Source organism: Ascaphus truei, chromosome 1 (assembly GCF_040206685.1).
Source record: "Ascaphus truei isolate aAscTru1 chromosome 1, aAscTru1.hap1, whole genome shotgun sequence".
Taxonomy (NCBI): Eukaryota; Metazoa; Chordata; class Amphibia; order Anura; family Ascaphidae; genus Ascaphus; species Ascaphus truei.
The window spans coordinates 81026287-81050535 of NC_134483.1; the positions used below are offsets into that span (position 1 = coordinate 81026287).

Consider the following 24249-nt stretch of genomic DNA (forward strand, 5'->3'; position numbering starts at 1 on the left):
ATTGCTATATGTAATGCAAGTGGTATTGATTTCTGAACTACCAGAGATTACTGTACCAGTAATTCCCTTTAGTTTTGAAACATACTGCAAAACTTTGGCTACGAGTATAGTATGACTTTACTGTATAACCAGTAACGGCAGATAATGGATTAAGACAGTCTTGGTTCGCAGGAGCTAGAATTAGCTTTATTCTAGATCACAACTATTATTTTCTGCAATGCTTCTGCTTCAGGTCCTGTTCACGTATGACGCGGCCAACTTGGATTAAAATTCTTCTTGGAACTGTGGTGATTTGCTACACTGCAGCTGTGAGGCAAGATGGTCAACTTAAATGAAGAAACACTGGACAATACTCGGCAAGGAAGTAGTTAAGTACCATTTGTATTAGCAAAGTGATTAAAGATTATTGCAGAATATAGCTGAAGGAGCATTAAGAATTCCCTATTCATTTACTGAATTCATACAAGCCGCAAGATCATTTCGACTGGACACGACGTAAGCAAGAGCAAACAATGTCTAAAAGAGTGACGGCATAAAACACATTTTGTTAGATTAAAATGATCACAAGAGAACAAACTGTAACATTTTAGCGAGCTACGGCTCAAACCACTGGGAACACTGATCTGCTATGTGGCAAAGGCAATCTTTATCATTGTGTTCCTGTTCACCTCTGATGCAACAATCATGGGGATAAAGCCTTCTAATTGATATAAGAAGCTCTGGTCCTTACTTTGGGAATGGAAGTGGTTTTGCACTATCGTCCTTTACAAAGCACAGAAGAAGAATTGCAAAAAATAACAGCAGGAGCATTACAAGAATTTCGTACTCGACCCTTAGCTAGTTTTGTTCCGTGGTTTCCAAGTCATATACAGAGCGCTGCACTCAAACCTGAAAGATGTCCACCTTTCATTTTAGAAGAGGAAATTCTGAATGCAGATCATCATTCAACTGCCCTGAAATCGCAGGTGTCCTCTCAAAGCTACGATTGCACACTTGGCCTCTTGGAATTCCAACCCAATGTGATCAATACAAAAACTTTAGTTCAGGTGCAAACGGGGAAATTAGAACAGAACCGCATTGCTTGCGAAAAGCGGCGCGAGCATAAAAAGACACCCGTCAATGAGAAGATGGTGCTCAGGCGGTCATGGAGCATTTGTACTCAGGGGGGGGACAGTCGCGATAAGATCATCCCACTTTCCGAGGAGCTGAAGAGCAATTTAAATAGACTGAAGCTTCAATCATTCCATAGAGGGAAGTGGACAATTGTACCATCTGTTTGTGGAGGTCACAGTTTGGAAGAGGTCTGGGAACAACTGAACAGAGTGATCAGGCGTCATTTGCTCCCAACCTGCAATGCAACAATGCGACGAGACATTAATGAGATCTGGGTTTTTTGTGACTTGCTATATTGTGAATTCACTGGGACATTACTTAAAACTGAATTAAAACTTACTGGTCAAATTGACTTATTCGTTCACAAACATGGAATGATTTTAAGCATGTAACTCGCATGCATTGAAGTCCACTCATAAATATGCATGCAAAGCAGCAGAGCCTCCTACTCCTGTATAAATAAACAGGGCTGTATTAAAAGAATGGCTTGATGCACCTTCTGGTTCAATAACTTGGTTTATTTATAAGGTGCCTTTACAGCTTAGCATTATCTAGTCTAACTGTGCCATATTCTGTAGTTGAATTTGCCTAATTAAGGATGGGCACCATTAAGAATTTTCTGGATGCTTCTATATAATCCTGTACGCATGCAATGAATTGATATTGTGCACTTGGCTATTGCTTTAGATGAAGAATATTCCTATTATTTTACTGATAGTTTTTGCAGCACTATTGTGGATAGTATTAGGCTCGTATTGTCAACAGAATTCTTGTACATTTTGTAAATGAATGAACTTTTTTTAAGAAGCAGTTTTTCTTTAATAAGCAGTGACACCAATATGTATGGTCAGAGGAGAGGTTGCCATAAATTAAGTCTGTGGTGCATCTTTTTACTTATTTGTACATACAGAAAATTATAAGACTATGCTATAGTTTTTGAATTTTAGACTTTTGGAAAATCTATTCCACATTTTATAATATTTTACAATTTTCTAATTTAACTCTTTATAATGAATTGTTGCTGTTCCCTATTCAGTATGGTGAAAAGCGGGTAATGCTGATTTGACAGTGCAGTACATTGCATTCACTTAAACATAATATAATGTATTGGAAACTGTTCATTAACTTCTCCCCATATTAAATAGAGACGTTAATGTTTAGTTTGTTGCTGTAACCAATTCCTTTAGTATTCGTACATTGCTTTAGCTCTACAGGGGGTCCTCGCTATCCGCCGTTTCACTTTGCGATGAACGGATTATCCGGTTCAACACAGTGCAATCCGCGGGACGGATTATCCGAGGCTCGCCGCCAACCATGAACACGGAAACCGCTCTACGAAACTTTCACTATGTGACGCTAGTTTGCAGAACGGATAACAAGGGACCATCTGTGCTGTGCAGGTTCTATAACGTGCTAGCTAAACTACAATTGAGAGTATTTTCTATTAACCCTGCAATGCTTTACTTGTGGTCCATAGAGTTAAAGCTTGCAAGTGTGGCCCTGGTTGTGTGTTCCTCTACAAATGAATTAGAGCTAAATTAATTTGTTCAATTAAAAATCAATATTTAAAAATATTTTTGTCCTAATTTATTTTTATATTGATATAGTACAATTCTAATTCCCTCTTAATCCCTTGCACACAGAACCAAGTAGGCTACAGCGTATTTACAAGCATCTGACATATTATGTAGATTTTTTTTAAACAATGTAATAGAAACCACACATTTGGTCATTTAAGTCGTGTGTGTGTGTGTGTGTGTGTGTGTGTGTGTGTGTGTGTGTGTGTGTTTTGTTATAGGAAAATTATGGAGGTGAATAAGTTTCTTTAATTTGTATATAGATCCTTGTGTAAGCACCAGACAGATATTTTAGCAGTTTCTAATCTTTATTCGTAGAGACAAATTTATTAACAGTGATGATCCCAAGAGGATCAGATAGATTCCCCTTTATTTTAGCACTCAATGCCGGAAAGAGAGCGTGGATAACAATGATCCTTCAGAAAAGTTTCTGTTTTAGGGCTTTTTAGTTATTAAAGTTTTAATAGTTTAATTACTCGTTAAAAACGCACATTTATTCATACACTTAAAAAAACCCTTATAGAAGTGGCTTAGTACAGTCAGTATAATCCAGAGGAGCAATCTATATAGATATTAAACTCTGCTGTCTATAAACATCCATAATCAGTTTTAAGCATAATGTTAAACTGAAACAGTGAAAACGCAATCCTAACTGGAGAGATGTATGTACTGTGGGCTGATAAGTATCAGATTATACCATTTCTGGCTTGTAGCTGCTTAGAAGGATAATTAGTATCAGTAGTGGTGATCCCTGCAACAATAGTAACACTATCCGGTCAATTTGTTTGGATATTCATGCCGCAAATAACAACCTTGATATCAGGGTGTATACCAGTACTAATAGTGTAACGCCCACAGGAGCAGGCAGAAAATTAATATCCCAAAACAAAAGCAGTACAATCACAGCTTGATCACGGAGGATCAAAGTCAACGCTGAGACTTCATGGTGAATACAAGCCTGACTCTCTCGGTGTGTAGGGTTACTGGATGTCGCCACTTCTAATGACGTCAGCTTGTGACGTCTTTTCCCGACGATCGTTTCACGTGTAGCCACGCTTCTTCAGGTTATTGGCAGACAAATTGACCGGATAGTGTTACTATTGTTGCAGGGATCACCACACTACTGATACTAATTATCCTTCTAAGCAGCTACAAGCCAGAAATGGTATAATCTGATACTTATCAGCCCACAGTACATACATCTCTCCAGTTAGGATTGCGTTTTCACTGTTTCAATTTAACATTATGCTTAAAACTGATTTGCACAGATGAGCATACAGCTATATTTGCATATTTGCTTTCCTGTGGAGGGTTTTTGTCACTTTTTTTTACTCACCATAACTTAACTCAGTATTATATATATATATATATATATATATATATATATATATATAACTGTATGCTCATCTGCATGTCTTAGGCAGGTCTGCAACCCCGCCTTTCCCCATTATCACCCATACAGCACTTCCACTGCAGCAAGGGATTCTGGGAAATGACATGCAAATGAGCACACAGTGTCACTTTTTGCCTCAAAAACCATTTTTAACATGGTTCCCTATAGGCTTAAGCTTGCTGCATGGTCACAGCTTTGAGCACAGCCAGGGTTAAGGTGTAATTTCCCAGAATCCCTTGCTGCAGTGGAAGTGCTGTGTGCTGGGTGATAATGGGGAAAGGCGGGGTTGCAGACCTGCCTAAGACATGCAGATGAGCATACAGTTGTATTTGCATATTTACTTTCCTGTTGAGGGTTTTTGTCACTTTTTACTCACCATAACTTAACTCAGTATTATGGTGTATGTATATATTGTGACATAGTCCAAAGATGTTAGGCAGCTTTCTGCCCCATTTTAGAGCAGAAAGTGCAGGAATAGTTACAAATGATCCGTTCCACAGCTTTCCATTAACTCAGGCAGCTGGATGGAAAATCCAGACCACAGATTACCATGGCTCTAGTTCTCCCTCACCTGCTCTTCTAATCACATGCACAGGTATTTAGAGCAGAGAGGTTTTGCATTTCTCTCTCTCTCTCCTTGGAGCCTGGAGGCTGGGGGTATCGCTGCTCCCCTGCATCCAGTATCGGGGTTGACGGCCCCTCACGTATCACAGTACCAGAGGATTTGCCTGGACACGGGACCGAGTTCCCACCACGAACAGATAAGACCAAACAAATGTTTACTGCTGTTGCTAAAAGACTGTGCTGTATCTAAGTGACCCTAAATGAGAGAGCATTGTTTTAAGCTGGGGAACCAGGTTAGTTGGCCAGCAGCTGTTAGAGAGACTGATTCTATGTGTAGTTAGATCCCTGAAAGGGATAGGATTTTGTTTATATAATTTGGTTTCTTTTTACTTGAAATAACAGTGTGGGAAATACTGTAACAATGAAATGAGTGAACTGCTGAATGAAAGTATCTGAGTACCTCTAACCTACACATGTTAAAGCTGCAGTACCTTACTTGGATGAAAATAAAGCCGGCAGAAGCCTGAGTTAAGCAGCTTAATACTTTGCATGATCCTGTTTTTGTATTAAATAACCCTAGAAGACTGTGTCGGGAAGAACCCAGACAGACGTCAGCACTACAAAAGAGGGGCGTTTGTCACATATGGTGGAGAATGCGGGCAGACACTAAAAAGTCTGTGGGTTTGCAAATAAATGCGGGGGGTTAAAATGGCCGCCCAGCTGAACTAAAGTACAGATGCTATGAGTGAAGTCTGTCCCGCTGTGTATATCAGTTGTGCTTCTAGCATACACAGAGAATGTGCGAAGTGTGGATGCAATAGCACCCTGAACCCAAACAGAAAACCAAAATGTTTTGCTGAAGAAAAAAAAAAAAATTTTTGCATCTAGCAAGTGCTGTTTGTAAAGCTTATGCCTTTTGCTGAAGTGAGTGAATTTGCAGCTAGCAAGTGCTGTATGTAAGCTGCTGAAGTAAGTGAAATTGCAGCTAGCAAATTGTCCCTGCCGGGTTTCTAAAATGGCCGACGTGAAATGTTTGTTGTGTAATGTACGTAACCATACAAAACAGTGTCCCTTCAGGCCATACTATGATCACGACCCTGGAGGAGAGCCGTACCCACAGATGAATTTAGTATGCTGGGCCTGTCGTGAAGTAGGTCACATGGAAGATGTGTGCCCCAAAATTTTCAAAGACAAACAGCTGCAAAAGCAAGCAACGCCCTGTGAGTGCAAGCAAGATGTGGAAGCTGATAACAGTGAGTGTGTGCCCAGGACCACTGATATCTCTGGAGCTAATAAAGCAAAAAGAAAGAAAACTGTTCCTCAAGTCACAGGGGAAGTGACCAAGCCACTTGAACCTGCACTGTCAGGACATGCGTCAGAAAGGCGCCGAGATGAGCAACAGCCCATAGGGCCTGGCGCAATCGTCCCAGGAATGACGACACGCCTAGAGATGACAAAGGCTACTGCTACCATCATAGGCAGAGAGCCAAGCGAATCAAAGAAAACAAGAACTGACTGGAAACTATGCTATGAGATGTCCCAGAAAGATGTGCAAAACTTCATCACAGAGTTGGGGGTTTCTCGGCAAGAGGCTAGCGCGCTTAAAGCAGAGCTGGAACTCTCACGCCATGAGGTCTACGCTCGCAGCACAGAGCTGTGTACATTGAAGAAAACCTATGAGAATACCCTGAGTAATTTAGAGACTGTAAAAAGAGAGAATGTAAGTCTGACACAGAAAAATTCAGACTTGACTGACCAGATCAGTGAAGGTGATGAGAAGCTTCACCAAGCAGAAAAAGTGGAGAAGCAATTGATCCAGGAAAAGTTAGAAATGCAGGAAGCACTGCAGAATACAGAATCAGCGGCGATCCAGGCGACACAAACTGCAGAGCTCCAAAAAATGGAGGCGCTGATGCAAACCCAGAGCAAGCACCAGAAAGAGGTGAAGACCCTGAGGGAGGTCTGGCACGATCAGGTTGAAGAGCTGCAGATGGCTGAGCGCGAGATACAGTGCGCCAAGAGAGAGGAGGTGTCCGTCCGTCAGGTGGTTTGCCTGACACTGCGCTATAAAAGCGAGATGGCCGATATCTACAAGCAGCTGGACCACACGGCAAATGAGGGGGCCCGGCTGCAGCTGGAGCTGGACAAGACCCGGAAGGAGCACCTGCAGCTGCAGGTCAAGAATAGAGAAAATGAAACAGAGTTAAACCTCGCTCTGAAACAGATGACGGACATGGGAGAAGCGGCTAAAGTGGTTCAGTCGGGCTATCAATCCTACCTCCTAACCAAGCAAGCTGTACGTTCCTATACGTGTATCTTCAATGCTGTTGCAATATTACGATTTGCTATAAAGATGAAGTTGGAGAAAGAGATTCCAAGGCTAAAAGAGACACGGTCACAAAAGGAGACCAGGGAAAGTAAACTCAATGCCCTCACTGATGACAAAGAGGAAGGAGAAAGAATTGACTTTGATTGTGCTGCTGTTATTCCAGAAACAGATAGGCACCCTCCTGAGAATATTCTCCCTGATCTGGGATTCAAAAATCCAGATCCTCAATTTCATTTACGTTGTCCAGAAGATTATCAAACCAGTGGACACACCCAGGACACCACAGAAGATGTTTTAGCCAAGTGGGTGGCAGTTCCTGAAAACACAAACTTGTTGACAGATCCTGATGACGTGGTTAATATGGACTACGTTTGTACAGAGGCAACTAGGTCTCCAAAACCCAAAGGCCTGATAATGGCCACAAAAGGGAAATCAAAGATTGAAAAGAAAAAACAACGAAGGTTAACACGGCGCCTGAATAGTTCCATATCTCACCAATCTGGACCACACTGTGGAGCCAAGGAGAATCCGGTCCAAGGGTCTCATCAGAAGCTAAAGAAACAGTCCAGTCATTTGCAGGTTGCAGCGGACTATGAAATAAAGTCAAAGGATGCAATAGACTGGAAGTCCAAAAAAAAAAAAAAAAAAAAAAATGTTTGGGGGAACTGACCGATTTATTTTTTTTATTACACGTGTGGACTATGTCACGGACACTTAACTTTGCAAATAAGCATTTTTGTCAATATTACAATGTTATATTGGTTCTCTGTGTTGAAAATGTAGCTAAACTACAAATTAATATACAGGGTTGATGGCCCTTAAGATTACAAGGCTGTAGTATAAGAAAAAAAAAAAAATATTGGTTGCTTACAATATGGAAAAAAAAAAAAAAAATGCCCTTTTCGGTTGGTAAATTTATAATGAGGTTCATATTCTAGAGTAGAAAAACCCAGGGAGGTAATAGAAATTGTCTGGTTTTGTGAATATATTTAGCAGATCCTGGGTTGCAAGAATGTGTGCTAGACATTTATTTTTCAAAATAGTTCCCTAATAGAGAGCAACAAAAAAATATGTTTGCCAAGTATAGTCTCTTATGACGAAACGTATTGTCCATAATTGCCGTGGAAAAAGTTCATATTCGTGTCATGTGAATACTTAATGTTGTACTGAGGAGTTAGCTCAAGTATTTCAGGTAGGACGCTCACCCCAGTGAGGTCCATGGCCGCTCACCCCAGTAGGTGTGAGCTGGGGAGGGGGATATGTGACATAGTCCAAAGATGTTAGGCAGCTTTCTGCCCCATTTTAGAGCAGAAAGTGCAGGAATAGTTACAAATGATCCGTTCCACAGCTTCACATTAACTCAGGCAGCTGGATGGAAAATCCAGACCACAGATTACCATGGCTCTAGTTCTCCCTCACCTGCTCTTCTAATCACATGCACAGGTATTTAGAGCAGAGAGGTTTTGCATTTCTCTCTCTCTCTCCTTGGAGCCTGGAGGCTGGGGGTATCGCTGCTCCCCTGCATCCAGTATCGGGGTTGACGGCCTCTCCACGTATCACAGTACCAGAGGATTTGCCTGGACACGGGACCGAGTTCCCACCACGAACAGATAAGACCAAACAAATGTTTACTGCTGTTGCTAAAAGACTGCTGTATCTAAGTGACCCTAAATGAGAGAGCATTGTTTTAAGCTGGGGAACCAGGTTAGTTGGCCAGCAGCTGTTAGAGAGACTGATTCTATGTGTAGTTAGATCCCTGAAAGGGATAGGATTTTGTTTATATAATTTGGTTTCTTTTTACTTGAAATAACAGTGTGGGAAATACTGTAACAATGAAATGAGTGAACTGCTGAATGAAAGTATCTGAGTACCTCTAACCTACACATGTTAAAGCTGCAGTACCTTACTTGGATGAAAATAAAGCAGGCAGAAGCCTGAGTTAAGCAGCTTAATACTTTGCATGATCCTGTTTTTGTATTAAATAACCCTAGAAGACTGTGTCGGGAAGAACCCAGACAGACGTCAGCACTACAAAAGAGGGGCGTTTGTCACAATATATATATATGTATGTATGTATGTATATGTAAAGGGCCGGGCGTGCACTCGTGCACACTTTTTTGTGTCGTCTGTCAGAGCACTTCCTGCACTGCATCACACAGTGCACAGGAGCACTTGCACCATGGATTTTTGATGTCTCGTTTGTTGGGTTATCGTCACCCCTCTCTCCGGAGAGCAAAGACTGAGTGCTGGCTAGTAGTCGCCATCCCTTCGGGGGAAGATTGCGGTGGGTTAGTAGGCGTCAGCCGAACACCCTAAAGACTTGGACCCTCCTGCGGCGTCAGCTGCACTAGGAGGGAACAGGATGGACGTCGGATTCCTCGGATGACGACGTCGATGTAACAGCAGGACTCCAAGGCTTCGGCTGGAGAGGACTGCTTATGGCACGGACTGGCCTACTCTCCGGAGCGGACTTTGTCACAAGTTTTGAGCACCTGGTCTCACTGGACCATGAGCACGGTTTTTGAGGTGGAATCACTTTTTCACCACCCGGGCTAAAGAAAAAAAAAAATATATATATATGTATGTATATATGTGTGTATATGTATGTGTGTATATGTATGTGTGTGTGTGTGTGTGTGTGTGTATATATATGTGTGTATATATATATTTCTCAAAACGGATGAGCGGTCTCATCCCCTTTATAGTATTCGTAGAGACAAAATAATAAACGGATACATTTTAGACATATTGGTTATAGTCAAAAATGATCTAGGATGTTTGAATGCTACCAAAACGCAGCCGGGACATTTCGCAGCAGCACGCGCTGCTGCACCAGCCCGCCCTCCTGCACCAGCCCGCCCTCCTGCACCAGCCCGCCCTCCTGCACCAGCCCGCCCTCCTGCACCAGCCCGCCCTCCTGCACCAGCCCGTCCTCCTGCACCAGCCCGCCCTCCTGCACCAGCCCGCCCTCCTGCACCAGCCCGTCCTCCTGCACCAGCCCGTCCTCCTGCACCAGCCCGCCCTCCTGCACCAGCCCGCCCTCCTGCACCAGCCCGCCCTCCTGCACCAGCCCGCCCTCCTGCACCAGCCCGCCCGCACCGATAAGTAAATCTTTAGATGTCCCACGCGGGACATTTAAACATGCATTTATCAGACCTGGCTGGTCGGGCGTGCAGCCGGCACTTGCGGCAACCCCGGTGACATTTTGGTCACGACCAAACGTCCCTGTTCTAACAGGAAATGCTTATTTCACTGACTTGGAAAATACTTATGCTCGGGTTGTCTGTCACCCACGAGTACACACATGGACACGCACACACCAAGAGTTAGTAAAGTATAGTTTATTGAAATACTTAGCTGTGAACAGTATTAGACGTCAGGATATCGCACCCAAACGGTTTGACCAGAGAACCCCCACACCTTGCACAGGTGCCCGGTGCTTAGTTATGTTATCTGCATATGCCTGGACACACAGCACGGCTTGGCCGTTGTCCTTGTTCACAGGCGAGGTTCTGCCCACCCTCCTCTCAAGACAAAGCTTATATACCATTTATCTCAGAGAGCAGGGGGGACATTACCTCTGAGTGCCAGCAACCGGATTTACAAAGAGGAAGTATCTTCCGAGCTGAAGGAGGATTTAAACTGTGCTGGAGCAGACAGGAACGTGAACTGTCTGAAGTTCACAATATACTGGAGATTTTCAGACACTAGAATACACAAAAGACGTGACTGCGTCACGAAAGATCCCCTTTGGGAGACTTTCAGACTGTACGCATAATCACAGCAATAATAGACATTTTTACTAAGAGACAAATCAACTCATTACATGCCTCATGCACATAGGCTATCAGAACCAGGATAAATCTTATTCTCCTTACGCCGCGGGGGTCATGTGACGTGACGTCATGGCAATGTACGTCAACCCGCGTGCCATTTGACGCCGGATTTTAGGTAACGGGGGAATGGGGAGGCGTGAGCACAGGGGTTGCCAGGCAAGGGGGGCGCAGCGCACAAAGTTTGTGCACCCCTGTCTTAACTGACCTGGTATTCTGCCAAGACTTTATACAGAGAAATACTACCTACATACGCATTCCCTATTCTGAGTGTTATTCTCTGTATAAGGCATTACCATGTGTATCTGGCATATTGTATGAATAGCATTTTTCATGTAAGGTACTCCAACTTGTCTGACTTTCAGAATCAATGACTGCATTTTCACAGGCCTGTCCAACAACAGCTGTCATATAATCTTTCCAGCCACACGTTAAATCCACACCCCTTACTTTCAGATACTCTCTCAGCAGCTATCATTATAATCAATCAATCAATCATACACTCCTTAGGAGAGAATTTGTAACAAATTTTGTTTCTGGGTGGTAAATAGTTTAAGTTCTGACGCATTTACTCTAAAAACAGATTCCTATAGTAATTTCTTCATCTACAGATAAACCTATGCATGACTTTGTGACTTTGTGACTTTGTTAGTATGTGGCAATAATACAATAACATATGCTCATCCTTGGAAATGACTTATCAGAAGCCTGGGTGTACAGCCCATATTCTCATCTAAACCATGGAGATGTTTCCTGTACCAACTCGTGTTCCATAAACAATTACATGTGTTTCTCACACCCCACAATCTTCCTTACACTATGAAACGAACATTACAAAATGGATTGTAGCAGATATATCTTCTGTATCCTATCCCGTTCTCGTCCTAGCTATCCAGCATTCACTAATTTGTTGGATCTATATTCTGCTCAAAATAAACTTGGTTTAATTTAAAGCGGCGGTCCAGGTTGCACTTATTTTTTTTTTTTTTTTTAGGATTGAAGCAGGGGGTCACTGGAGCTGAATTGTATTAATTTCAGCTCCGGGGACTTCCTGCTTCCCGAGATACATAATTACCTCCTGTAGGGTGTGCCGGTATCTCCATGTTTAAATGTCCCTTGTCACACGGGCCAAAAGGAAGACACAAGGGATAATGTCTCGACTTCCTATTGCCCCCCCAAGACGCGGGACATATAAAGCCGCCATTATGTTGACCCCCAACAAGCCCAGTCGGAGCTGCTACCTACAGAGATGTCGGCATACCATATGAAGGTAAGTATCTCAGGAAGCAGGGGTTCCTCGGAGCTGAAATTAACACATTTCCGTGCTGGAGACCCCCTACTACAATCCTATCACTAAAATATGTAAACAAAATGGAACCTGGAGTGCTGCTTTTAAAGTGTCATGTTTCTCAGTTAAAGAAATGGAAAACAAATATGAAATGCTCTAGAAGACAGATTTATTGCAACTAAAGCCTTTTCCACTTTCCAAATGAAACTTTGTACAGTATTAGAGAAAAGAATGAGTCGCTGTGTAGAGGAAATACCTGTTCACACCATGGTTAGCATCTGTTCTTGATTTACTGGGGTCTTTGCTGCCTCTCTTATTCTGTATATTGTCGTATATTGCCACAACCCTCACTCCACCCCCTGTGCCTCCTCTCGATTCCGATCATTTGCCTTACTCGCCTCCCTCTACTGGAAAAAGCTCACCCACCACATCCAATCTGCCCCCTCCTTAACTATCTTCAGAAGCCAACTCAGAACTCATCTCTTCTCTCACATTCCCCCGTTAACCTCCTATCCCACTCCCACCCTCCCAAATGCACATGATCTCCCCTAGCCTCACCCCTTCCTAAAATCTCAAACTCTCCACTCACCCACTTCACCAATTGCCTCCAGTGTCCCCACTGTCAGACCCATCACCATTCCACCAACGAGACTAAATCGAGAGCCCTATCCACCAACCAAAGAAGCTCTTAACGCACCTAACCCACAGCCTGGCCATAATGTTCCCACCCTACCCACCACAGTGACATCTTAACAATTACTCTATAATCAAATCTATATGAAACCACACCTTTTTTGTTTTACGAAGTAATGTTCAGCTCTCTGGATAAGGATGCTATATAAATGTTATAAATACTTAATATTATTTAAAAAGTGCCTACGTTCTGCAACGCAGCCACTTAGGGAGTGAAAAGTATGAAAAAAGTCCGTAACGTAAGAGAAGAAAGTGGTGGAGCACTGCTGAAAAAATGAAAGGTACCTTATTTGTAGCCCGGTCTACTAATGCCATAAATTAAAGCATTTTTTAATTTGCAAGCAGCCTCCAGCCCTTTCATTTTTTCAGCAGTGCTCCACCACTTTCTTCTCTACTTGGATTCATCTCATTGGAAGGAGGCACGCTACACCTGTCCAGGAAGGTTTCGTGAGTTACTTACAGGCATACCTCACTTTAAGTACACTCGCGAGTAAGTACATATCGCCCAATAGGCAAACGGCAGCTCACGCATGTGCCTGTCATCACGTCCTGAACAGCAATACCGGCTCCCTACCTGTACCGAAGCAGTGCGCAAGCGGGGAGACTGTAGAGCCTGTTGCAAATGCGTTATTTACATCAGTTATGCACGTATATGACGATTGCAGTGCAGTGCATGCATCAATAAGTGGGGAAAAGGTAGTGCTTCACTTTAAGTACATTTTCACTTTACATACATGCTCCGGTCCCATTGCGTACGTTAATGCGGGGTATGCCTGTATTTCTGTGATTGCAGTTCTACAATTCATGTCTTTATTATGTCTCATGCCTATGGGTTGAGGGGTGCTGTCCCATAAGTGGGTGTGGGGTGTGCTCTCTTCAGTGAGTGTACATTTCACACACCCACTGTGGTGCCTGCATACCACTCTTTATATTACCCTATCATATGGCCTTCAAGTGAGCACTCAATGCTTTAATGCACTGCATAAGAAGTTAACTCTTGCCTGGACTCCTATGCCATATTGCACAATACTGCAGAGACATTTGTAGCACCTACAGGGATTTATTTCCCATACCTGCTGTAACGTAAAAGAAACATACAATGTACATCAATGTAAAAAAATGTAGACTACATATGTTGAATATACAAACACAGCTTATAAAGAACAACATTTTATATGCGGATCCAAAAAAAAAAAAAAAAAAAAAAAATCCCTTTTCAGAGTAATTTACAATCACTAACTGCCCCACACCTCTGGAATGCCCTTCCCCTCAATATCTGACGAGTACCCTCTCTATCCAATTGGTTTGCATGGCCGCTGACTCAGTGTGGGAACCAGTGAAACTATAGTCCTGGGCCCAGGAAAGCTGTCAGCGGCCCTGGTGACATGTGTTCTCCAAAACAAGAATTGGTGGTTCAACTTGTCCTTTGGTAATCGTGATCAAGGGGTTATGCTGTTCCTGAAACCAATTCAGACTTTAGAAATGTCTAGTTGCTAAAAAATGTACTGGATTCTCCCAGCTATTCTTCTGTCTGCCCACTGTGCAGAAAGTTATTGATACATTCGAAACAGAGCAGACATATCCATTTATTAGCCGTATTATGTGGTCCTATGGCTAAAGAGTTCCAGTAGCTGAAGTACAGTTGACCACAGATATGTAAGGTTTCAAACGCTCTGTATGCTATCATTTAATCTGTGGAGAACTTGCATGTTTCTCTAGATGGTATCACCACCTACATCGAATCAGAGCAGTTTTATGAAATGGGATAATTAAAAAGTAATGGTCACCCAAGCATTCTCATTACTGCCGTCTTCTGCGCTTTGACTTTCTGTAATTTTTCCTTTGTGTGCTCTCACTCTCCACTATGCATCTTTTTTTCCATTTCTTTATTGAAAGTGGCGTGTACTTCACTGGCATTTACAGACCAGGATCCGCCACTCGGAACCTTCTATATTGGCATTACAAAGACTGGGCATCTCTTACATCAAAATAAAAGGGTGGTCACTCACAGAAGGTAGCGCTCTGATTGTTGGAGAGGTTTTGACTTTTGGAATTCTGCAGCTTTAGCAATAAAAGGTTAATTTATGTACGTTCATTTTGTGCACTTTTTTTCTTTCTTTTTTTCAGTGATGCGCCTTACCAAGCCAACCTTGTTCACCAATATCCCAGTGACTTGTGAAGATAATGACCTACCAGGTAACTCAATGTTTTGCCAACTTTACATTTTCAGGATATTTTTTTTCCCTAGCTTCTATATTGAACAAGTGATTAAAACAATCTGGTATTTAGTAGTACAGCACAATGGAACAATCCCCCTTTAGAAATGCCCTGTCACAAGAGTCTAGTTCTGCTGCCTTTGGCCTGCACTCTCTTAAGGGTCCCCCATGTCATGTGGTTTCCAAATCTGTTGATTTTACAGAAAAAGAGAGCGTTTGGGATGTTTTCAATCATTTTATCATTATTGCGACTTGAGTACAGTTACATTGAATACCTCAATTGTTTTCAGCCTTGCAGGTAATCACCCTTATTGCTGAGAGGTTTAGATCACATACCCCAATTTCTTTTTTTGCAGTGGTGTAGGTTGGAAAAATGAACAAAAATCTACCATAGACTTCTGTTGTCGCCTAAATGAGTTGGAGCCAAGCCATCTGTGCATTCGCTCATCGTAGAAAAGTAGTATAAGGCCATCTAAGTTGGTGCCAGTCAGAGGACAAATCTGGGCTCTTTCCTGCTATAATACTTCTCAATTCATGAATTCCCCACCACACATGGAGAGCTGGGATCTGCTTCCCATCAAGTAGAGTTTATTGCAGTAAGACCTTGGGACAGAGGCACCATGTGCGGTGTGGACTTCCGTTGCCATTGTTGAGCAATGGCTTGAAGGCACTAGATGTTACAAATAAGTTTGAGGCACACAATTCCTGTGCTTTGTGGTGTTTGGCAGCCTCCACTTTTCCAAAATCATGAGCACCAACGGTAGGATTTTAACTGGATTTTCTCAAATCAAAAGCAGTGGCATTACCAATGTGCTGCTCCTTCAGCCTCTACGGATGCACCTAGATTTACTTAGAACTTTCACTTAATGTTCGACGTGAACAAGAAATAAAATAGAAAAGGATGTACAATGTTGTTTTTTTTGTGTTACCTGACAACAGAGTACATATATAAATCACAAGTGTCCATCAGTCTTTCATGCTCTATCTCCTCCATTTTTCCTACCTGGTTATGATATTGCTGGAAAGCTCTTTAGAAAATTTTAACATTTCCCAAATTTTGATCCTGAAATGTAGCCAAAAACATTTGAGTCTCCATTATCTCATGGGGCGATCTTCCATTTGCCCCCTCTAGAAGTAATATAAATTACCACAAGGCTTAAAGTGTAAAACAAGTACTTGATGCCACAATCCTGTCCTAAGCTGGACCACACTATTTTCAGCTTCGGGGACACCTGGTTCCAGAGAGACGTACCGTTGAGGGTACAGACGTTCAGTTCCCTTACCTGGTTCCAAAGAGACATACCGGTGAGGGTACCGATGTTCACTGCCCTTCAGGCTAAACAAAATAGAGGTTTAAATCACCTCGCCCACACGGACCAATAGAAAGCCACAACGTCATCTGAGGTCATCATATTGCAGCTTCCTACTGACCCGTGTGACACGAGATGTAAAAACCAGGCAGTAACGCCGGTACCTTTACCAAGAAGTAACTCTGGAACAGAGAGGTCCCACAGTGACGTTTTGCTCTGGGGGACCCCCTAATTCGTGTGTGTGTATAAAGACAAACAAATTGGAGTAGCACCTTAGTATACCTGATTTAGATATAATTTAGCTGTGTCCAACAGACTAAGATATCAAGTCTATTTGACCAAAGAATCCCCAAAGGGCGAATTTGTGAATAAAACAACTGTCCTACAATAAATTGTAAACTGGAATGTATGACATAATAAAATTATAATAAATCACATCAATAACTATTAATAAAGAAAGTAATGCAAAAATGAAAAATAAAAAATATAAAATAAAAAATGTATAGAAACCAGATGACCACTTAAAGTCCACAAATGTACTTAGTCCACTGGAGACTTGCAGCCCGATTGTAAGGATCACCAAATCCCAAAGATATCTGCAAAAAACAAAAGAAAAACAGGCGCACTCCTAGTGTAATAAAGTATAAAAAGGTATTTATAGGACTGTAAAATATAAAAAACGCACTCAGAGTAAAATTAAAAGCATGTATGAGATATACTCAATCGCCTGAGAGCTGCAGGGGATCCACGCCAGAACGTCCCGTTGGTGCCACCTCTGGTGTGTCCGTTGATACAGCAGGATGTGTTGGTGCTTCAGGAACCGGGTGATGTTAGAATCAGTGTCTCGGTCAGAGACTCCCTCCGGCTACACCTCCTTCAGCTTCCACTGCTCACCAGCAGACAACCGCAATACCGGATTCGACGGCAGTCCCATGCAAATTAGCAACAGCCTCAGAATGAGCTCTCCGTTCGTGTAAAATAAAGTCAGCCACAAACTCGCCACTTTGGGAAACGCCCACTGAAGACTTCGTCAGGGGACTTCGTAGGGCGTTTCCCAAAGTGGCGAGTTTGTGGCTGACTTTATTTTACACGAACGGAGAGCTCATTCTGAGGCTGTTGCTAATTTGCATGGGACTGCCGTCGTTCCGGTATTGCGCCTGTTCTTTTGTTTTTTTGCATGTATATGTATATGGTGGGGAGATTTAGGTATATTAGTTTGTTGCTTCCTTCCTGGGAAAACTATCTTGAAGGATCTGCAGGCCAATAGGAAGCTACAACGTCTTTGGTTGCAACATACTATTGGGTGATAACGGCGGCCATGTTTTCTCTGAGGGAGCCCATCTGCACCTAACACAGTAATTATCTCTGGAACTGGCATGTCCTGGAAACTGAAAGTAGCCTTCATCTCCAGAGAACACCTCTCTCCTCCCCACCCCACCCCCCCCCCCCCATCCATTTATAAATATTAAAAAATTAATTTTTTTGGCTTGATAGCTCCGTTAATGATTTCAATTCTACAAATTACAGGCAGTCTATCAGAAATGTGTCTCCCTTGTAATGCATCCCCTGCGCATGTGTGAGAAGTGCTAGTCCGTTACATCTGAAACTGCTGCTTTGTGAATACAGACACAACCCCGTTACAACGCGAATCCGCTTATAACGCGATGCGAGCGTGGCTCCCAATTTTCGTATTTAGGAATACTTTACAACACGATTATTGGTGTCTCAAATACTTTATTGTACAATGCACACAATTGTACATTTTTTCTAACGCGATGTGATTCTTCGGCCCCCGAGCACAGCGTTATAACTGGGTTGAGCTGTATATTCTAGCCAGTGAAGATGAATTTGATGAGACTTGTGCACATAACCTGTACAAATAATATATGTGACATGGTCTACACCTTGTGTGAGCAACTGGGAACCCCACACACAATGTTCAACTTTTTTTGTTTTTTTTTAAAGTATGGTAATGGTACTCTCTCTTTTATGAATGGTTAACAGCATTTGTGTTCTGAGTCCTTATGCAACACCAGCTTTAATTCTACAGAAAACAGCTATTGAAGATATGATTATTTTTAAAGTACAAACCCTGTAGAAAAGGGTTTGAAAAATTCACAAAGAAGCACATCCTTTGCACAATCTTTCTATCTCACTTTATGTTGCAGTTCTTCTCTTCTTACAAATCAGACACTTTGGATTCAATGATTAGACAATAACTTCTCTATCCTGCAAATCTAAAAACATTTTACCGGTTCTCTTTGGAGAGCTATAATGTTAAAAGCAAGATCAGAATCATCCGAAAAGCATATACGTATGACCGCTTTGTGTTTCTGATACATTGTCTTTGGTAAGATGTTAAGTTGAATGAGTGAGGGAAACGCGTACATTTATCAATAAGGTGCATAAGCTATATATATTTCCCCCCTGTATAATGCCCTTTATTTTTCCTGCTTACAGGTGATCTCTTTAGCAATCTAATGAAAGATGACCCTTCTACTGTAAAAGGGGCCGAGACATTGATGCTGGGAGAAATGCTCACTTTACCACAGAATTTTGGGTAAGCAGAACAGCCTGCTTTAAAATTGCAGTCATGTTAAAAATAAATAAAACAGAGAGAGGAGAAAAAAGCTTTCTAAATATAATCATTTTAGCCATTTTCAGAGTGACTATTGCACCCAGCTCCCCTCTGTGAAACAGAAAATGTACATGCAGCCCTGCATGATAAATCGGGTAATGCTCAAATGGTGCGTTTGGTTCCGGGTGCTGCTCTGAAGACTACTTTGTTCTAAGAGCGACTCGTGGAAACCAACGTTTCTTCTGCTTCTGTTCTTCACTCCACATTTCATAACTAGACAGAAGGGAATGGTGCGGGCTGTATGCCTAATTCTCTGCACGTGGGGTGGCCAACTCCAGTCTTCAAGGGCCACAAACAAGGGCATTGCCTGACGTCATGGGAGCTCCGCACGACCCATTCTCATGTGCATATACGCAACCCAGTCTGTGCGGGGCACGCATGTCTGTCCGTTCACGCGTCCGTGTATCGCTGAATATGGAGGGGTAGGCAAGCATACCGCGAGTGTGGAGGACCTCCTGGCGTCCCAGAGAATCAGAGCATACAATTGTAAGGCAGTCTTTTAGCTCCCTCCTGGTCGCTTCAGCATAGCTGCAGTCAGAAATTACTTGGCAGCTTGGCTCACACCGGAGCCGCCTGACAGGCAAAACCCCAGAGGGTTGCTGGTCGCAGGGGCTTCAAAGGAGAGAGGCAAGAACTCCCCTCGGCTGGATTGTAACCAGTCGGCTAACCCCCCAAATATACTACCAAAACCCCCCCTAAAACTTCTAAACTCAGCTTGACGAGACAAAAAAAAAAAAGACTACCTGTGAGGAGTGGTTCTATGTAGGGCCTCCTACGGTGCAAGTCTTTAATTTGTCCTATTCAACTAGAAGATGGGATTTAACCCACTGCTGCCCACTGCCATGGAATATTACTCCGGAAAAGAAAATTACGGTAAAATTGTGAAACCATTTTCTTTCTTCTGGGCAAACACTTAAGACAGTGGTTTGACCTGCCATAAAACAATTAATGTATTTGTAAGACCATTTGTAAGAAGCATTAACCTCTTATGTGCCAGATTGATTAAAATACTGAATCATGATATTATGCATGATTTATTAATTGGGGAGGTGCCTTTTCACTTGGTCAAATACATCTAGTTCTGTTGTAATATCTGTTTTGTTGGTCCCCTACTTCCAGGATGTGATAATACTTAGGCTTTTGTAATGTAGACGGAATAACGATGCAGAATAATTGTTTGTACACCAATGATGTTTATGTCAGGTTCTCTTTGGAAATCAAAACATCACTATACTGTGAAAGGTATTCCATGATGAAGCACTTTCACTTTACAGCTGCAATATAATTTGTTGGAAATTATTGTCATTTTACAATGCCCAAAATGAAAAGGTTTAAAAAAAAAAACAAGACTGACAATTGTTCAATTAGTTACTTACTTTGCTTTTATTGAATACATTTATAATTTTTCCCTCTCTCCAAAACAGAAATATTTTTCTAGGTGAGACATTTTCCAGCTACATAAGCGTTCATAATGACAGCACTCAAGTAGTAAAAGAAATACAAGTAAAGGTAGGTCACGCTTTAATCGTTACTTTTATCTTATCTTTATTGGTCTGGAAGCAAAGACAAATCACTGCTGAGATTGTGATTTGACTCCAATGGGGATGTTTCAGTCAGCGTGCATTTGAAAGAGTATACCAGTATACACAGTGCTGCACCTGAGTTATACTATTCAACCAATACCAAGAAAAAAACACTTAGAAAAATAAAAACGGAAGCAGAAGCCTTAAAAAATCAAGTGATCATATTGAAGGTAGCAATACATATTAAAATAAACACGCATATCTAAAACCCAATAGATACATCGCTACCAGGATTGCATTACAATTGTAGCTGCAGAATCTGTAAAGTATCCAAAATAAGTAGAATGTCTATTAAAAAAAGTTAATGTAGAATAATAACAGGAAGTATGGTAATGCAGGTACCGAGGGAGTGTGCCAGGCAAAACATCAACTTGGATAGGGGAAAAAAGTCACCAACCCAGTAGTGGTAAACCGGTCCTACACCATTAGTCTTTAGAATACATTTCGATAATTGTGATGTAGCCCTGCACAGCTCTGCAGTATGAACTCCATAAGCGTCCGACACATGCAGACAACAGCGGTGACCACACACAGCTGAAAAGTCATGGCGGGTGCAGCGTTTTGGTGCATCCTAGTGATCACACATTCACGATGAGGTGAAACACGATGGGCACAAGGACACACCAAGACTAATCAAGATGTGGCATCCTCCATTATTGTTTTAGCTGCAGGGTACGGTATGGGTACAGCTGTTGACTGCACATACGTGATGCTTGCATTTGCTGGACTCCTATGGAGTTTATGCTGCAAAGCAAAAGCAGATAAATCTTGGCTTTTGGCATGGTTTGATTTGTTTAAGGAAACCAATTTGCTAGTAACGTTTTTATGGGAAAAAAAAGTTTTTTTTTTTAAGAGCAATTGCCCTGTCAAAGTTAGCAAACTCACAAATACAGGTTTGCTTGATAATGAGAAGTTTATTGCCTGTGCGTACAGCACAGTATGATCATACACGAAAGTTGGATATTAGACACACTGCCAGGGGAGGGCCCGAGCAGGCTTTAAATACATTTTAGATTCCTTTGTTTAACATAGGTTACTAGGCAGAATATAATGACATCACAGCATTCCCTGTACACAAGGGGATAATCCTCTTCTAAACCAATCAAGTTACAGCTCGTCTTATCTATCTCAGATCGACTCCAAAGATCAATACATCTAACCTAAACTGGTCCTTTTAGCTGACCAAAACACTTGAGTATTTGAGCAACAAGGCACAGTCCATATCCCCCACTCTGGGGCAAAGTTCACTCTTGCATCAACACGCATACTGACATATAACACACACAAAGACGAGATGGATTCCGCACACTGCTAACAATTTCCTCTCCATAACCCCCCCCTCCGAGTCATTTTCAGTAATTTCAACAATATATTTATTTCTGCATTATTACTTCGTCAGCCCATTTAATTGTGGATGCCAGTTGAGTTTAAGGCCTCGTCCAGGGTGACGCCGAGCTGGCTGTGATGAAACACATTGCTGCACATTGCGCTTGGCTGCTTGCCGAAGCAAGCAAATTTGAATTTGCCGCTCTCTGACGCGTCACGTGAGCGGGGCGAGCCAGCTCGGTGACGTCATGGCCACGCTCCCCGAGCGCGTACCTAGATGTCCACAATCTCCCAGCCGAGCAGAGTACGTGACGTCAAGGCGCACGAGCGCCAGCGTTCCCTGCCAGGACGCAGGCTAAGAATGCAGGTGGCCTTGGTTTGTTGGTCTGTCTATTATTTCACCCATCACTTGTACATATGCTAAAGAGTTCGTGAAGTCTGTTGTCTGATACTGTTTTTCTTTTCTTCCTGATGTGCACATGGATTTATCATCGTACACCTTTAACTGTTTCTTTCCATTGTGAAGGCAGATCTTCAGACCAGCTCCCAGCGGTTAAACCTGTCGGCTTCCAGTGCTCTGGTGGCTGATCTTAAAGCTGACAGTTGTATTGATGACGTGATCCATCATGAAGTGAAAGAAATAGGGACGCACATGTGAGTGTTCATAATAACCCTCAAAATAAAAGGGAAACGGTCTCTGTATAGCAGCGGTTGCATCCTAGGCTGGGATTTTAAGTTTTTCCAAGCCGTTGTAATCTCCAACTAATCGGCTCTTATCGGTTAGTACAGGAGTCAGACCCGGGTGCATCACTTTGGTTATCAATTTATTCTTCTATAATTTATCGGAATATGGACTGAGGATTTATTTAAAATGCATAGCATAATAAAATATTAGGAATACATTTTTATTTAAAAGTCCATAATTGTACTTGAACCACCCATTTGATCATTTAGGACTAATGGGCTGCAGTCAAAGGGTCAAAGTTGTTGAACAGATTGCCACACCTTCTCCCCTACGTTCCTGTCTTGAGCAGTGAATAACTGAATTTGTTGGGACAGCAGCTTCTAAAATGGGGGCTAGGTTTTAATGTATTCAAATATCTGATGCATGTTGGGTCTGATATTTAAATAAGGTCGGCTATAAAGCAGCCTTGTTACTAATAGATCTGGCATTACATAAGACGGTTCTAATTGGATAGACTTGAGGGGGAGGGTGGCTGAGAGTGTTCTGTCCATTCAGTGTAGGATCTCTGGGGATGGGGATCAAATAGGAAGGACCCCCAATTCTGTTCCTTCGAACCCTAGATTTAATATTGGACACCACTTCTATCTGTCACCTCTCTGGCAGTCTGGGTGACTAAGGGAGTTGGGAGGGTATGGGAGTTTTATTTGTATGCTTGCCCCCATATTGGGCTAGTCCAGGTAACTCTGCATGTAGGTAAGGGTGTCAATGATGTGTTATGAAGAAAGCTACACAAGAACATATGTTGGTAGAATGGCCCTCACAGTCGCCTTTTGGGATAATATTTCAGATCCATTAGCTCAAATGGGTTTTAGTTGTTTGTCAGTGGAACAGCTTATTCTAAAATTTGGTTGGTAACTCCTACTCATAGATGGATTTAAATCCTTTTATTATTTTTCTTTTGTATACTAGCTCCTAATTCGTAGGAGGTGGAAAGATCCATATCCCCTCATAGACGCCTCTTTTCTAATGTAAATACATGTAAACTAGCAAGCCTCTCCTCATAAATCAGATTTTCCATCCCCTTTATTAATTTGGTTGCTCTTCTCTGGACTTTTTCAAGTTCCATGTCGTGTTTTTTTAAGTTGTGCCCAAAAATGTACTGCTTAATCAGGGTGGTCTTCCTAATGCTTTATACAGTGGCATAATGATGCTTACTTCCCCTCTAGCCATACCCAGTTTAATGCAAGATAAGATCTTGTTTGCCTTTGCAGCTGCTGCATGGCATTGGGCACTATTGCTAATAAGCCTGCTGTCTACAAGCATTCCTAAATAGAGGATTGATGGAGATGAATACAAAGAAAAACAAAATGTGAGAAACTGTAACAAAGTTGGTGGAGAAAAAGGACAGATTTCTCTGGCACAGCTAGTATTATTTAACACCAGCAAATTAACCTCATTCACAGCATTATGTCATCATGGCTGCAAGGGGGCACAAGCTTTTATCTTCCTGATTGCAATGTTTTTGGCAGCGACCAGCCAGGAGGAACAGGGGATGAATGTCTTGTGTATCAAGACCCCTGTGAAGCCAGCTAAATCTTAAATCGTGTTAACCTGTGCACTGAAGAGATGATCTTAAATAACCAGTATTAATTAGAAGCTGAATAGATGGTTTGTAAACGTGTCGGTGATGAATTGTGTAGT

The 24249-nt window shown here is 42.2% G+C and overlaps 1 protein-coding gene across 7 annotated transcripts in view; it reads left to right on the forward strand.

Annotated features, from left to right (window-relative positions):
- The window catches only part of LOC142489437 (trafficking protein particle complex subunit 13), a 46858-nt gene that overhangs the window by 2356 nt on the left and 20253 nt on the right, over positions 1-24249 (forward strand). For 4 of the 7 annotated variants that reach the window (XM_075590150.1, XM_075590172.1, XM_075590183.1 and 1 more), the window contains exons 2-6: positions 233-367; positions 14918-14986; positions 18777-18876; positions 20379-20463; positions 22390-22517. In XM_075590150.1, coding sequence (XP_075446265.1) covers positions 319-367; positions 14918-14986; positions 18777-18876; positions 20379-20463; positions 22390-22517 — 431 coding nt within the window. In that variant the 5' untranslated portion in view covers positions 233-318. The other 3 variants (XM_075590212.1, XM_075590201.1, XM_075590161.1) reach the window with 3 other exon arrangements.